Source organism: Myotis nattereri (assembly GCF_964212035.1).
Source record: "Myotis nattereri genome assembly, chromosome: 18".
Classification (NCBI taxonomy): Eukaryota; Metazoa; Chordata; class Mammalia; order Chiroptera; family Vespertilionidae; genus Myotis; species Myotis nattereri.
Window position 1 is genome coordinate 28,798,662 of NC_138093.1, and position 17,717 is coordinate 28,816,378.

The window sequence follows — 17,717 nt, forward strand, 5'->3', positions numbered from 1 at the left end:
GCAAATGAATCCTTCCCCCCCCCCCCAAATAACTTGTAAATTTCCTCTGCAAATACGCGTTTCTAAACATTTATTTGGTCATTATTTCATTTTACTGAGCCATGTTCTCTGAATGAAAAAATAACTAAATATGGAATCCAAAGGCCTTCAGTCTTAGTTAAGAAGTTTATTTTGGATTTCTGAAAAACTAGCTAATTGTATTGCATGTATTGCATAATATTCAGCACAACGTACTCAGTATTTAAGGGCACTTTTAAGTCCTTCATGTACCATGAAACCTACGCGTAGCTCCCTCTCTCTCTCTCTCTCTCTCTCTCACACACGCACGCACGCACGCACGCACACACACACACACACACACACACACAAAGCTGTTCAGAAAAGGAATCCAATGGGTAGAATTTTAAATGGACCTTTCTTTGCGTGCTCGACTTGTACCTCCATTATACATATTGATAGTAAACATTCAGGTATCTGCAAACGTCCCACTCCCTTTCTGAAAGCAGAAACTGGCAGATGACATTGGGAGAGCATCAGACTAGAGTTCTAGGCTACCTGGGTTTGAATACCAGCTGCAGGACCTTGGGCAAGTTACTTATGTTCCATAACCATTCATGTTTCATAGGATTGCTCTTATGAGGATCAAATAAGTAAATGACACCTGGTGCGTGGTTTGGACATTCTCAACTAGTTAACAATTATTAAGGTAGTCTGCTGTAGTGGTTAAGGGGCCAGACTCCAGGTCCCATTGGCCCGGATTCAAATCCTAGCTCTTTCACTTACTAGCTACATGACTTTGCATTAGTTACTCTGTGCCTCAGCTTCTACAACTGGAAAATGAAGACTATTCTTCATGAAAATATTGTGAGAAATAAATGGCTAGAAAATATAAAGCACCTAAATGGTGCCTGAGTGACCTCTGACCTAGAGTAATACTCTGTAAATGTTACCCATAACCACTATCATCAACTCATATTTCCTCAAAGTCGTATCTCAGTCTCATGTTATCTTAGATTTGACCCTATCTTGTCTATTCAAGGCTGCATGGATTGCCCTGGAATTACTCCAAGCTTTTCAGACTGGATTTATGATTGCAGAGCCTCTCCCTGGAGGGTGCTCTGTGGATGCCCCCTAAAGGGCAGCACACAATGGCGTCTACTAACTACTTTTGGCCTAACAAGAGGTAGTTTTCCTATCATTCAGTTGAATGAACCACCATGCGATATATCTAGACAAGAGTTTGATGATGTCTATATTGGACCACGTATATTGTGGTTAGGATTCATGAATTCCATGGAAGACAGCTATGTGAGATCTAGAATTTCTTCTGCTTTTAAGTTTCTGTGATTTACGAAAACTAAAATTAGGTATTTCCAAGGAAAGCCATTAGACAAAATTCACATACCTATTTCAACCAAGTTGTGTAAAATAAAGAATGGAGTTCAGAAAGTGGGAAACTCAGCAGTATCTCTTTATTGTGTCATTCTAATCTATTAGCCTCACCTTCTCTCTCTGGAGGGTTGCATGGTAGATACTTATTAACCAGTTTAGGCATAAATCATATAAACATCATACATTCGGATGTATTAGTGTAATGTAACATGAACCTTCATTTCTGCCAGCGAGGGCACGACTGGGAGCATCACTTGGCTGGGAGTCCAGATGATATTGAGCTATATTATGGGTGTGGAATGCCAAGTCTGAGAGAGATTTGAGTAAGGAATAGTTCAACGATATGAGATCTGGAAGCCAAGGTCCAAGAAGCTATTAGGAGTGATGTGGCTGTTCCTGGGCAAAGGTTTCCTGCAGTCTAAGAGGGTAAGCTGCAAAGCAGAGCAGTGCCACTAAATGTAAAATCCATTTTTCATGGGGCGGGAGTAGATCTTAGCAGCCTGGCCTTCAGTGTGCACCACTATTACCGTGCTCGGTTCACGTGAACGGCCACAGCTATGCTGTTCTATTCTGTGGCATGATTACATTGGGAATGAAGGGATGGAGGAGGCTTAATCATTTCAGGATTTCTTTAAGAAACTGACATCAAAATTAAATGACAAAAAATAGATACAAGACTTTCAAGGACATCCTGAAGCTTAGTCTACATTAACTTGATAGTAATTCCACCTCTGCTCACCCCCACCCTTGTCATCCTTGTTGGATGGGAACCTGCCTGGATTCAAGAATTGTTCAATAAAGCCAATTAGATCTTTAAATGTGCTCAGTTGAATTTTTGTTCTTTATATAATGTATATGTCTCTCCCCCTCCAAACTAAGCTTCAGTCTAAGTCATATTTGAATCTCCTGCTCTTAATGTTCCCGGAAAGGGGACCTAGCCCTGAGCGTGTGGGTTCTGCCAGTAGTGTGTGGGTTCATGATTCACACAGAAAAGATTTCATAACACAAGTTCAGGTGATGTTGAGAGTACATTTATTAAAGCTGGGGACAGTGAAACAAGCCTTGCCCTTGCCAGTGTTGTTCAGTGGTTAGAGCATCTGCCCAATATTCATCAGTTTTCTAGGTGTGTCCTTTCAGGGTCTAGATCTCCACTGATTGATTGGTTGTCACCAATACAGTGTATCCAATGCAGCCGGTCCTGTGTTCACCCATGGTGTTGCTTGTCTGGTTGCTTGTTGCTTTTCTGGGCCTGAAGTTGAAATATAACTGAGGCCTAAATGTTATCTCTAGGCCTAAAAGATCAGGGGGTCTAAACCAAATGACCAGCGATACGCTGGGGGAGGAAAGGTCACCCTGGGGACCAGGTCCCTCCCTATAATTGTCCTTTGCTAGGTACCCAAAGCTTTCAGCCCTGGTGGCCTTCTGTACCTGGCCCATCATCCTTGCTCTGCTCATGTCTCTCTAACTGCCTACCACACTTCTAAAGTGTGACGTCCCTCAAGAGAGCAACCCTGTGATCTGATGTCTATGAGACCACCCTCAAGAGAGCACAATCTTAACTCTGCTGGAATCCAATCCCTCTTTGCTTTCTCCCACCTTCATGCAATCTCGAATGCATAAAAGAAACTGCAAACTGTTATTCTCTGAAGCATTTGTCTCAATCTGTTGAGATCTCACTTCCAGGTGTATCTTCTGTTTGGACATTCTTATTTCAACATGTGCTTCTGACAGACTGGCTATCCTAGTATATAGATCCAAGTTCCCACAGCCCACTCTTTGGGCTTGATTAACTTGCTATGAAGCACCATGCTTGGGTAAGAATTGCTATTTAATATTTTAACCCTGCTGACTTGGCTTCTGTAATTATTTGCTTGCTAAAATAATATAAAAGTTATTTTCATTTTCTAGACTTAAGTTATCCCATTCGACTGAATACTCCATTGATTGTGGTTTGAATACACCCATCGATAATGATTGGAGGGGATACCTACAGCAGAGGCGGACTAGCAGGGCAGAGAAGAAATCACACCACATTATGCACTCGGTGCCACCAGCGCGCCATGTCCATGTTTATCATGACATCTTCCTTATGATCTGCTAAGAAATGCTCTCCACCGTCTCTCAATTTAGCTAAATCCTTCCCATCCTTTATGGTCCAGATCAGCTCAATTCCCACCTCCTTCCTAAATCCATCTCCTGATTGTGGTCCCGAGACCTCTCCCACTCCTGACTCTGATAACACTGTTAAAAGCACTCACTGAACTCTTCCTGGCAATGTTACCTAGCTTTTTCTTTGCATATTTCTCCAAGTAAAATATGAAGGTTTTTTTTTGTTTTGTTTTTGTTTTAAATATATTTTATTGATTTTTTACAGAGAGGAAGGGAGAGAGATAGAGAGTTAGAAACATCGATGAGAGAGAAACATCGATCAGCTGCCTCCTGCACATCTCCCACTGGGGATGTGCCCGCAACCCAGGTACATGCCCTTGACCGGAATCGAACCTGGGACATTTCAGTCCGCAGGCCGACGCTCTATCCACTGAGCCAAACCGGTTTCGGCTGAAGTTTTAATAAATCAATAAAAATAGCTATCATTTGCTAAGTACCTACTACAAACTGTTAGAGATAGGCTCCACCAAGGCAGGTTCCCATTTGTCCCCAGTAGCAGGACAGCACCAGGCACAGAGTAGGTGCTCAAGAAATATCAGTACTTGTAAAAAACGGATTCGGGCACAATGTGAAAAGCATATCTCATTTACTTCTAACTCCCTCCCCATGTCCTACCACACACACACACACACACACACACACACACACACACTCTCTCTCTCTCTCTATCTCTCTTTAATGAATTATGTATCTTTATCCCACTTCACAGATTAAAATTGAAACTGATATTAAGAGATGTTGAATAATCTATTTAAGGACAAATGGCTGATCTCTCTGACTCTAAAACTTCTTTTTTTAAGGAATTTATTTTGGCCCTAACCGGTTTGGCACAGTGGATAGAGGGTCGGCCTGTGGACTGAAGGGTCCCAGGTTCAATTCTGGTCAAGGGCATGTACCTTGGTTGTGGGCACATCCCCAGTAGGGACTGTGCAGGAGGCAGCTGAATTGATATTTCTCTCTCTCATCAATGTTTCTAACTCTCTCTCCCTCTCCCTTCCTCTCTGTAAAATATCAACAAATACATTTTTTTTAAAAGAATTAATTTTGTTATTAATATTTTTTAATCCTTACTCGAGGATATTTTCCCATTGATTTTTAGAGAGACTGGAAGAGAGAAGGAAAGACAGGGAGAAACAGATCAATTGGTTGCCTCCTGCATGTGCCCTGACCAGGGCCTGGGTTGGGGAGAAGCCTGCAACTGATGTACATGCCCTTGACCAGAATCAAACCCAGGCCCCTTCGATCCGCGCTCTATCCACTGAGCCAAACCAGCTAGGGCTAAAATTTCTCTTAACCAGGATTCTATAAATAGAACAAAGTTGGAATGGCACAATCAGAACATTCCATCACCAGGGTAACATCTCAATGGACTGATCCGCATGAGTGGACCTCAAATAGGCTTTGGATTGCTGCATGTTAAAGGTAATTTAAAATAATGTACTTGAAGAAACAATAATATATTTACTTGTGGTTTCACTTTTCATGGTTTCAGTTAACTCATGATCGACCACAGTCCAAAACATTAAATAAAAATTTCCAGAGAGAGTGAGAGAGAAAGAGAGTGAGGGAGAGAGAAACCACATTCACATAAATTTTATTACAGTATATTGTTAAAATTATGCTATTTTATTAGTTATTGTTATTAATCTTTTACTTTGCCTAATTTATAAATTAAAATTTTATCAGAGATATATATGTATAGAAAAAAATTGTATATAAAGGCTCAGTACTATCCAAAGTTTTAGGCATCCACTGAGGGGAGGGGTCTTGGAATGTATCCCCCCAGGATAAGGGAGGGCTATGTATACAGTAGATTCTCATTATTGTTGTACTTATGTTCTATAAAGTTTCCCAAACACTGACTTAGCGAATACTAAACACCTGGCTCCTGATGGAAGTACAGGACTAGGTTCCTGCCAGCCTCTGGTGACAACATTTTTGTCAACAATCAATACATAACCTTGTTTTATGTGTGTTTCTGTTTAAAGGCCCCTCATTTAATGCATATTAAATATCCTATCTAATAATAGACAAACATGGTAATTGACCATACCTTTGCTATGCCTCCCATTGGCTAATCGGCATGATATGCAAATTAACCCAACCAAGACGGCGGCCAGCAGCCATGCAGCTGAAACGAGCAGGAGGCTTGCTTGCTCCAGTGATGGAGGAAGCCAAGGTTCCCCGCCTGCCGCGGCCTGGCTCTGAGCTCCGAAAGCAACAAAGTTTCAATTATAGAAGCTAAACAAACCCCAGATACCTGCTTTCAGCAGGCCGTGGCCACAGAGCTGGAGCGAGCAGGAGCCAGCTCTTAGCTCCAGTGACGGCAACAAAGTTTCAATTATAGAAGCTAAACGAACCCCAGATACCTGCTTTCAGCAGGCCGTGGCCTCAGAGCTGGAGCGAGCAGGAGCCGGCTCTCAGCTCCCGTGATGGCAACAAAGTTTCAATTATAGAAGGTAAATAAATCCCAGAATAAAAAAAAAAGAGAGGCCGAAACCGGTTTGGCTCGGTGGATAGAGCGTCGGCCTGCGGACTTAAAGGTCCTAGGTTCGATTCCAGTCAAGGGCATGTACCTGGGTTGCGGGCACATCCCCAGTAGGAGGTGTGCAGGAGGCAGCTGATCGATGTCTCTCTCTCATCGATGTTTCTAACTCTCTATCTCTCTCCCTTTCTCTCTGTAAAAAAATCAATAAAATATATTTAAAAAAAAAAAAAAAGAGAGAGAGAGAAAGGAGAGGCTGGGAGCTTCAGTTGCCAGCCAGCCTGAAAATGGCCCTCAGCCCCTCACCCAGACTGGCCAGGCACCCCAGTGGGGACCCCCACCCTAAAGTGGGTGTGTCCAGCCTGAAAACAACCATCAGCCCCTCATTCAGGCTGGCCAGGCACCCCAGTGGAGACCCCCACCCTGAAGGGGGTGTGACCAGCTGCAAACAGCCATCAGCCCCTCACCTAGGCTGGCCAGGCACCAAAGCGGGACCCCCACCCTGATCTGGGACACCCTTCAGGGCAAACCAGCCGGCCCCCACCCGTGCACCAGGTCTCTAGCCTATATAGTAAAAGGGTAATATGCAAACTGACCCTAACAGCAGAAAGACTGGGAATGACTGATCACTATGACACACACTGACCACCAAGGGGCAGACGCTCAATGCAGGAACTGACCTCTGGTGGTCAGTGCGCTTCCACATGGGGGAGCTCTGCTCAGCCACAAGCTTAGGTCTGCTCCCCGCTGGCAAGTGGACATCCCCTGAGGGCTGCCGGGCTGCCAGAGGGATGTCTGATTGCCAGCTTAGGCCCAATCCCCTGGGGAGCGGGCCTAAGCCAGCTGGTGGTCATCCCCTGAGGGGCCCCAGACTGCGAGAGGGCACAGGCCAGGCTGAGGGACACCCCCTCGCCCCCCGCCAAGTGCATAAATTTTTGTGCACCGGGCCTCTAGTGATGTAATAAAAGTTGATTCATTAACTGAACTCATGGCCAGTGATACTATAAGTGGTGCCTGCACAAAGCTTGTCTAATAAACATTTTCTCCATAAGAACCATCACAGCCTCTTGTACTTAGGATCACTACACAGCATGGCTACGCTTGAGGGGCATTCTAAACAGTGAAATCAACAAAAAGCACCAAAGCGCAAAAACTGTAACGCTAAATAGACATGAAAAGGACATTTGTTTGCAGTATGAGAACTGACCTTCGCTGGGGATATGCTAGTCAGGGAGACTCAAATGTGTTACTTCTTTGCCCGTGCCTGCGAACAGCTATGAAGGTGCCGCAAGTATTGATTTCGGGGTAACAACTAAATTTTAGTGAGTAGGTGAATTTGCAAATATGGAGTCCATGAATAATAAGGGTGTATTCAAAGTCCTTTTAAAAGCCATAGGTTATGCCTATTACTTATCTCCATTTAAGAGACTATAACCCCCCCACACACACACTCTTTTTAAATAACTGTTACTTCAATCTTAGTTCTTTTAAAAAGAATAGTTTATTAATTTCCTTTTTTTTTCAAGAGAGAGAGGAAGGGCGAGGGAGAGAGAAACATTGTCTCGAAGGTACAACATAGACGGGCTGCTTCTTACATGCCCCCCACCGGGGATGAAGCCCGAAACCCAACCCAGGCTTGTGCCTTGACCGAGATTCCAACCAGCACAGGATGGCACCCAACCAACTGAGCCACACCGGCCAGGGCACATCCAGAGCCAACTAGATTCATAGGCATGGGACCTCTACACTCGCGTAGGGCACCTGTGCTCAGAAGGGTCCCACACTTGGTTTAATGCTTGAAATTCTCAATGCGTTTTGAACAACAGGCCCCGCATTTTCACTTGGCTCTGCATTATGTTATGTATTAGCTGGTCCAGGTGACACTACAAGTAAACAGATTAACCCAGGAACAAAAATATGACTTTTTTATCCAATTGAACAAGTCCTTTTTCCCACAGTACCTAATGTATTAAAATTCCCATTCATTGAGGGCTGGCAATAATGAGCTCTTGATATGTAGTAGTGTTACACAAAAACCGGAGAAGAACCGAGCAACGCTTAGAGAGATGGAGTTACATTTATGACGCGCGGGCCCAGAGGAAAATGTCTCTCAAATTCTGGGTGAAATCACACAGGAAGTTTCTTCTATTTATACTATCTTACCCTCTTTGTCTCCCCAATATGGGTTTTTTCCGGTTCTCTTTGCAAGTTCTTAAAGGGCCCTGTGTGCTGGCGCTTTGAGACCTGGACCAAAGGCTTGGCCTGGTGCCAGCACTGATAACTTCGTCTGGGGAAGGTTTAATGGCCTCTCTGAAATGGGAGTAGTCTTATTTTCCTTATTAAGCCAGCAAGCATCTACAGAAGCCAGAAACAGCAGGGTTAACATTTCAAACAGCAGTTTTTATGTAAGATGGATACTTCATTAGCTCACTTAATCCTTATGACACCATGTGAGTTGGGTATTATTGACACTTAACATACAAGGAGGCTGAGGCCTAGTGAAGGTAACTTGCTTGGTGTTAGCATGGCTTGCGTAGGAACCGTATTTTCTTGTTTCCACTACACTAGATAATTAATTGGTGATTGGGATAGAATTAGCCTTATTGAGGTCAATTTAATTCTTTAGTGTTAATTGAGTGTAAAATATTTTGTCTTCAATTTTTTTTTTTTTAATCCTCACCCGAGGATATTTTTTCCATTGATTTCTAAAGAGAGAGTGGACGGGAGGGAGGAGGGGGAGAGAGAGAAAAACACATGGACTGTCGCCTCCTGCACTCGCCCCAACCGTGGCTGGGGAACCTGCAACTCAGGTACCTTCCCTTGACTGGGAATTGAATCCTTTGGACCAAGGGCTAATGCTCTAACCACTGAACAACCGGCCAGGGCCGTTCCTTCCATTTAATCTCGCAAGATCCAATGTAGGAAGGTTATCTTCTCATTTCTCTTTTCACTTTCGTAATTGACATCTTGCTTATTTACTTAAATCACTTGAATACCAAGGGCTCATTTTCTGGTGGGTTGTACATTATCTTTTGTATTGTGAGCAAACGTCACTGGATTTATACCTTCAAAAAGGTCAATTGGTCAATTGCTTTTTATTGGGCTCCTAAATTATACTGAGCTCAAACTCCAAAAGTTATTGTGAAAGATCTGATATCTGCCCAGCCAGTGTGGCTCAGTGGTTGAGCGTTGACCCATGAACCAGGAGGTCACAGTTCTATTCCCTGCCAGGGCACATGCCCGAGTTTCTGGCTTGATCCCCAGTAGGGGGTGTGCAGGCAGCAGCCAATCAATAATTCTCTCTCATTACTGATATTTCTACTCCTCTCTCCATTTCCCTTCCTCTCTCTGAAATGAATAAAAACGTATTTCTTAAAAAGAGAGAATATGATGCCTGAGGTTAGTGATTTTCCAAGGGAGACTGGAAACAGGTATTGCACATTTAAATAATACTTGTGGCACGCCTGTTGAAGGTCGCTGATCTAGTCCACCATCGTCATTTATTTTTATTTTACTTTTAAAATATATTTTTATTTCAGGAAGAAGGGAGAGGAAGAGAGAGATAGATGAGAGATGATGAGAGAGAAACATTGATCAGCTGCCTCCTGCATGCCCCCCACTGGGGATGGAGCCAGCAACCAGGGCATGTGCCCTGACCGGGAATCAAACTGTGACCTCCTGATTCATAGGTCAATGCTCAACCACTGAGCCACACTGGTTGGTTTGCCATAGTTATTTAAATGGAAGTTCTGTTCATCTATATATAATGTTAATGTGGGATTATTAATACTGATTTTCTAAAATTAAAACATTAAAAACCTTTCTTGCCAACCTTTGATTATATGCTATTTATAAATTGAGTTACTTTGTATAAAGAATGATCACCCTTATTTTTTCTGAAATTAACCCAGGTTGAATAGATTGAATACTTCTAAGTAATCAGTCCATTTACAAATTTAGTTAACACAAGATCTATAAATATTTTAAACTTCCTTTGTATATTTAACATCTGATTTTTAAGCACTTCAAATGCCTGAAAAGACAAATGTACAGTTCTAACAAGCAAAATCTTCCTAAGTACTAAACAACCTTTATACATTTTAAAATTTATGTTCTCCTATAGCCAATTTACTGTTGTTGTTTTTTCTGTATTTGTTATAATAAAATTCCTTTGGATATTTATTGTGAAAGAAAGATCCGAAATGTGAATTTGGTTGTTTCTGGATCAAGAGTGATTTTAGCTTTTCTACCTTGTGCTTTTCTGTATTTTCTTAGAATTTTTTATAATCAGAAGAAATAACAAAATACTCTAAAAGCAAGAATCAATGCATAGTATCTAAAAATCCAAATGTATTCTTCTACTGTATCCTTTTTAAAAAATAAAACTTTTTTTCCCCTCTGAAGAAACATCAACAAACAAAAAAAGACCTTAGAAAACAGTAATAAAAAAATGGAGGGAGGTGTGGGGTGAGGGCAGCAGTGGTGGTATTTTGCAGGAGGAGAGAGAAGACTGGCTCACATCTGATTGTGAACAGTACTGGCTTCTGGATCAATCAGGCAACTAACTGATGGTATTTTTTTAAAATTTGTTTGCAGGACACGAAGAAGCACCTCATGATTAGTCTGTCAGCATAATGACAACGATAAACAGGACCAATGAAACAATTATAAAATGCAAAGTCGACAGACAACGTCTCCTGAAAGAGATCAATGAAAAGCGTGAGTCCAACTGCTTGGTGGAAAGAAGCAATCAAGTCAGCTTACTGAGAGTTCAGCGGAGGCACTTCAGTTGTGCCTATAAGTGCCATATTCATTCCCAAACCAAAGAACCTGTGCCCGACAGTGGCAGGAGCTCCTGGGTCAAACTGAGTCTCCTTGCTCACATAGAGAAGAGGCACTTTCCGTCAAAAAGTAAGATGTTATGGGTAGGCTTCCCACCCAATGGACAGGAGGGGTAATTGTATAATCAGGGAGAATGTCATAGTGGTGCTCTGGGATAGCTTAAGGACAACCTGTCTGAAGGGAAAGCATCAGTCAACCAGGCTAGTTGATGGAGGTTCTCATTTTCTTGTGCCTACAGAATCCCAGGCGCAACATCCAGGAGGCCTCATTTAATATAGGCTCTAGGTGGGTCCTGGGGCCTGCATTCTCCGCAGGCCAAGGTGATTCTGATGCTGATGGCCTGAGAACCATATTTTGAGAAAAGTTGTGATAGGTAATTATAACGGACCACCACAGCTTCGGAGGCCGCCTATCTCGCCAAATTTTGTTGCCTCTGCAAAAATTTCATGTGCAAAGTTGAGATAAAATGGAAATTATTTTGATGACAAATATTAAACAAAAGGCCCCGGAAACAATAAAATGTGGACGGAGGTTGGGGTGAGGGTGTGCCCTGGGGGTAGTATTTCGCAGGAGGAAGAAGAGGAACTGGTAGCTACCTTGATTGTGAATACTTGTTTCTAATTCAAGGCAAACAACTGATGATGTTTTTTCTCCTTTATTTGAAAAAAAAAGAGAAGAAAAGTAAAGTAAAAGGAGAGTATAATTATATTAAATACAACCAACACATGATTCAGTTGGATCAGAAACAAAAGAATCGCTATATTGGCGATTTTGGAGATTTAACTTCTTTGATGAGGGGGTTGTGACTTGCATTTGCCCCACGCTCCTGGTAGGTGGTGTTGAGAGGAGGAAACAGTATGGCCTGGACAAGTGAGGTTCTCCATTGTGTGTTAATCTGTAACAGTCAGGTGTTTATTTTACATTAAAATGTAACTCCTTTAGAAGGAGGAATGCCTTTAGTGTTCCTAATTCTAGTGTTACCTTTTATTCTGGTTGAATTACTTGGAGCTAGATGAGTTAAATCACAGGTAGTAGGTTAACTCTCACAAGTTTAATAGTGAACATTAAAATCCACCTCCTATGACATAGTTTACCTCTTTACATGAATGCACACGGTCTTCTATAAAACAGAGTCTAACAAGTATAATTTCCATAACCAACGTGCATGATATAGCGGCTAGAAGCCCACAATTCTGGAACATTAAAATAACCTTTAAATACTGCAGAAAAGCTCTTTGTTCCTTTTAAGTGAACAGAATTAAACAGAAGCTTTATGATGACAAGATGCTGGATAAGTACAGACCTAATGTAAATGTTATGGGAATCGGTATGTGAATCCATGGTCTTTCTTTAATTAGCCTAAACTCGTAGTTCTCAAAGGGTGGTCTGGGAATACTGAAGCCTTATTTTCTTTTTATCTCCGCACGTGGAGAGTCCCTGGGCATTAGAGAAGGGTGCTGACATTTGTTGGAGTGTCTGCTTTATTCTGAATACTGTTGAAGTTTGAAAAAGTCAACAGTAATACCCTTCTGCTCCTAATCTGGCTTTACATCGACTGAGAGACAGATGGAGGTAAAAATGGTGGCTTTGTTGCTGGAAAGCAAATCTATATTGGAGGCATTGGCTTAAAAGCAGTCAAAGGTGAACTCACCCCAAGAGAGAACTTAGCCCAATCCACACCACGAGTTTGGGCCTGCCACACTAGGCTGAGAGCACCCCCCTTGCCCCAGAGGCCAGCAGATGCAACGAGAAAACCCTCGTTTGTAAACGTTACCTCCCAAATTTGATGAACATTACAGTACTCTAGTCGGCCCTCAACAAATGCGCAATGAATCAAATAGTAAACATCATTAGTGATAGAATAGCATCCCCTGTATTAGGTTGGCCCTCTTCTGTCCTCTGAATGCCGAAGAACACCTGCACTCAATACTGGGCCCTCTTTCATCATCTAACCTTGGTTTCTAGGTGATCTCAGCCCAGACAGTCCCGCTCTGTCACAGGACTCAAAGTCTCATCTCTAGTCTGAGGACTCCCGAATTTCTGCTTCTGCCCTGACCTTTCTCCTGAGTTCTGGACAGGTCTATCAGGTAGCATGTATCAGATTGCCACCTCTCCTTGATGTTATGCGAACTTTACCATCGCCCAAACAGAATTCCTATCCTCCACCCCACAACCTACTCACCCTTGACCCCTGCTCATCTCAGAAAATGGCCATAGAGCGAGTCATACCTTTGACTCCCCTCTTTGTCTCACATTCCACGTCCAATCTGTCAGGAAGTTCTGTCAGCTCTTCCTTCAAAATCAGTCCTGAATCTGACTGACTACTGCTACCACCCAGAGCCAACCCATGATCATCTCTCTCCCAAAGTACAGCAGGAACCTCACATCTGTCCCCCAGCCTCTGCTCTTGCCACCTCCCACATGTATTTCTTTACATGACAGCCTGAGTGATTAAAAAAAATAACCTATATATTAGATACTTCACTTGTTGCTCAGGACTCACCCATGGTGTCACACGACCCTGGATAAAATCCCCTCCTTATCCCGTGTGCTTATCTTTTCAGCCTTTTCTCTTTTACTCTCCCTGGCCTCATCCCACTTAGTCACCATGGTCTTCTTCCTGTTTCTGGGATGTACCACTCTGGTTCCCACCTCAGGGACTTGGCACATGCTGTTCCCTCTACCTTGGGCTCTCTCTCTCTCTGGTCTCCTCTCTTCCTTCCTCTCTCTCTCTCTCTCTCTCTCTCTCTCTCTCTCTCTCTCTCTCTCTCTCTCTCTTTCCGTCCCTCAATTTATTCAGATCTTCCTTCAAAAGCCAATTCATCAGGCTGAGGCTCAGTGCTTGAGTGGTGACCTTTGAACCAGGAGGTTGCGGTTTGATTCCCTGTCAGGACACATGCCCAGTTGGAGGGCTTGATCCCCAGTAGGGGGCGTGCAGGAGGCAGCCAATCGATGATTCTCATCATTGATGTTTCTCTCTCTCCCATTCTCTTCCTCTCTGAAATCAATAAAAAATAATTTTTAAAAAGCCAATTAATCAGAAATCACCCTATTTAAATAAAACTTTCCAACATCCTACCACCCCTTTTCACACTCTCTCTTCAATTGTCCACTTAGAGGTGTGAACACCAAAAGAGGGGCAATCTTACTGAAAGACAATAGCCTTAAAAACAGAAAACTTGGTATCTTAGTTTGGGCTGCTATAAAAAACGCGTACACTGCTGGCTTAAATGACAAGTTTCTTCCTCACGGGTCTGGAGGATGGGAGTCTGAGATCAGAGCGTCAGGGCAGGTGCTTGGTGCTAGCTCTCTACCTGGTTTATGGAGGGCTGCTTTCGGACTGTGTTCTCTCCCATGGCAGAAAGAGCTAGCTATTGCTCTGGCCTCTTCTTATAAGAGCACTAGTCCCATTTGTGAGGGCTCTACTCTCATGACATAATCACCTCCCAAAGGCCCCACCTTCTAATGCCATCACACTGGGATCAAGGTCTCAACATAGACATTTTTGGGGGGAGAGGAGACAGACATTCAGTCCATTGCACTTGGGTTCATGTCCTGTATCTGCCATTGACTAGTCTTACGCTTTCTATACCTTACTTCCTGTATCTTTGAAACAGTACTCATCCTCTCTGCCCTCAGGGTTATTTAAGAAACTATGAAATGAATTATGTTATATAACATACTTTTTTTTTTTATTTTTCAGATAATGCAATATTTGGATAAAGTGCATCCCCAGAGACACACAAAATACCATCTCTTTATCCTTCTTCAGTATCTATCTGAACTATTTACAAATATTAATTATAAAAGAAGCCAAAAGTATTTGCTAGTTCACCAAGGAAATATTTTGTTAAGTCATATAACAAGTATTACATCTTCGTTAATTTCATTCTATTAGTCATATTTTTGAAGGGATGATTTTTGTTATTAAAGATACTTTCACCCCAGCCGGTGTGGCTCAGTTGGTTGAGTGTCTCCCTGTATGCTGAAAGGATGCTGGTTTGGTTCCTGGTCAGGGCACATACCCAGGTTGCGATGCCTGTGGGAGGCAACTGATCAATGCTCCTCTCTCACATCAGTGTTTTTCTCTGTCGTGTTTCCCTCCACGTCCTGCGTGGTTCAGAGTTCGGGTCTGGAAGAGGAGCCGCACACAAATGAAAAAGAAAAGACACGAGATAATTTGGGAATATTGGGGGACCAGGCGGCAAGTCCAGCTCAAGGAGAAGGACTTCCACTGTGCTCAGGCCTCACCAAGCTTTTCATAGTGAGAGGTAAACAAGGTAGTGGTTACCATAGTTACACAGTTCTTGTGAGTTGCACTTGTTTTGACCATGGTTACACTTCCTGCACTTCCTCAGCCCATTAGCTTCCCAGATAAGATCTAGGGAGTGTTATAAGGTCAAGCCTAATTATGCTAAGAGGACTGTGCCCTCTAAGCTAGGACTTGTTTGTGACTTTGACAGCAGGTCAGTCCGAGGCCCAAGCCTGTATCAGTTTCCCACATCTCTCTCTCTCCTTCTTCCTTCCTTTCTAAAATCAATAAGACTTTTTTTAAAAAGTTTTTTTAAAAAGATACTTGGAAATATTTATCACCTAAAAGATCCTTTACGGTGATCTTCTCTTTATTAATTTAAAATGTTTAAATAGTTTGTTCCTATAAATTGGTGGAGTATGTTGACCAATCCCACTAATCCTCAAAGTTAACAACTTGCTTCTAAACACTGAATTACATGAGCTCAGAGCAAGGATTTTGATAATTTGACTAAGTACATACTTGAGAGATTAACAAGGCAGAGCTTTTTGTTTTATTTTATTCTCCATCCCCAAAGTGAGCATTGCTAGAATTATCTGCGTGTCATTCCTTCTTGGGTAGCAGACTAATTTTCAGGTTTTGACGTGGCTTGTGTTCCTTTTTGCAGTTTGAGCCAATAGCCTGTTATTCCATATGGCAAGCTGGGTACTACTTGGCTTGGAACCCAGGTGCAGCTTTGCATTTGTATTTATATCAGTGAAATATTCACCTTTTATTCGGTTGCCATTTGCCTTCATAGAAAGCTCAGAGTCACAAGCCAAAGCATATTAATATTGGAAAGGATATGTATCAGTCAACTGGCCTAAAAAACACTATCTCAGCTAGGACTGCGCCAGGGCACAGTGGGGATAAGATTCATTGACCCTGAGGGTATATCTTAAAAAGCCAGGCCCAAAGCTAATTTTTTGCTTCTCAAAAAACAACAACGAAACTTCCAGTGTCAAGAGCTATGAAGGGTTAGCCTGCCACAGTTTCAGGGGCATTGGTGACAGAAGACATAAGAATCTTGGTTCAGAGGCAAAGGACTTTATTGCTCAGAGCAGTGTTAATATAAAAACCTGTAAAGAATTTTTGTGAGTTTATCTGAGCCAAACTGTCAACAATGCTGGGAATTGGGATAATGCTCTAGGCAGCGGTTCTCAACCTGTGGGTCACGACCCCTTTGGGGGTCAAACGACCCTTTCACAGGGGTCGCCTAAATACGTCCTGCATATCAGATATTTACATTACGATTCATAACAGTAGCAAAATTACAGTTATGAAGTAGCAATGAAAATAATTTTATGGTTGGGGGTCACCACAACATGAGGAACTGTATTAAAGGGCCACGGCATTAGGAAGATTGAGAACCACTGCTCTAGAGAATAGAGGTTTTTTTCATCTATTTTTATACATTGCAATCAAAGGAAGGGACATAGGTGGGTTACATGAAATCCATTGGTGGTAGATTAGAGAGGCAGGAGAAAGCAAAGCGGGAGGGTGATGGACCTCTGGGATTGGATAGAAAGTAAAATGATGGACACATTACTTATGTGGGTGCAGGATAGTTAACAGTCAACAATGAACATGATAACAATAACAATGAAGGAATTTGTGGCATCTGTCCTGGTACCCAGGCACATTAGGTTGTGTGCCCCAAGGGGTCAGGAAAAAGGGAAGACATTTCAAAGATATGTTATCATAGATGCAAAAAGATAGATAGGCTCAGTTAAGGTAAAGGTTGACTATGTCAGAGAAGATATGGGCCTAGGACATAACTGCTTTTAGTTAAAGTTTAATTTCAGACCATCCTTTGTGGTTACTTTAGGTCTCTGAGTTTGCAAGACTGTCATGCAGGCCTTCCCTGAGCTTGTCAGGTCAGCATGTGGCCCTTTCTTCCACAACAGCAAGCAGCACAAGCATCATGTTCTGATTGGTACTCTCTGCCCCCCCTCTCCCCCTCCGGCCCCAAATAATGTGAAGTCATCCAGACAGATGCCATGCACACAGAGGCTTTGCCTCACAGCTGAAAACCTCTGAGCTTAAGAAACCCAACCTTTGTCCTGGCTGGAGTTTCTCAGTGATAAGAGCATCGGCCTGTTCACTGAAGGGTCTTGGGTCTGAGTCCCAGTCAAGGGCACTTACCTGGGTTGCAGGTTCGATCCCCAGTCCCCGTTGGGGTACATGCCAGAGGCAACCAATCGATGTGTCTCTCTCACATCTGTCTCCCTGTCTCTTTCTCTCTCCCCCTTCCTCCCATTCTCTCTCTCTAAAAAAAAAAAAAAAAAAAAAAAAAAAAAAAAAAAAATCAATGGAAAAAATATACTTAGGTGAGAATTAACAAAACAAAAAAAATAAGAAACCCAACCTTTGATTGGAGGAAGAGATGCTCTTTATTATATTGTAGAAAAAATAAACTTGCCTCTGCTTCAGTGGGAGACATTATCTATAGTCTTCCAAGGCCCTTCGCTATATAAACATCCTTGAAAAGATCATCTGGACCCTGGCTGGTAGTTCAGTGGGTTAGAGCATCATCCT

At 42.6% G+C, this 17,717-nt stretch overlaps 1 protein-coding gene across 3 annotated transcripts in view; it reads left to right on the forward strand.

Annotated features, from left to right (window-relative positions):
- SPATA45 (spermatogenesis associated 45) overlaps window positions 1-14,724 on the forward strand; it is a 65,591-nt gene extending 50,867 nt beyond the window's left edge. Inside the window, exons 3-4 of one of the 3 annotated variants that reach the window (XR_013997186.1) lie at window positions 10,643-10,765; window positions 14,592-14,724. Coding sequence is in view for 2 of the 3 variants with exons in the window: in XM_081112765.1 (XP_080968891.1) it covers window positions 10,681-11,004 (324 nt within the window). In the remaining variant the exon portion in view is untranslated. Of the gene's footprint in view, window positions 1-10,642; window positions 11,640-14,591 lie in introns of those variants that run through there. The other 2 variants (XM_081112766.1, XM_081112765.1) reach the window with 2 other exon arrangements.
- Window positions 14,725-17,717: the final 2,993 nt, after the last annotated feature.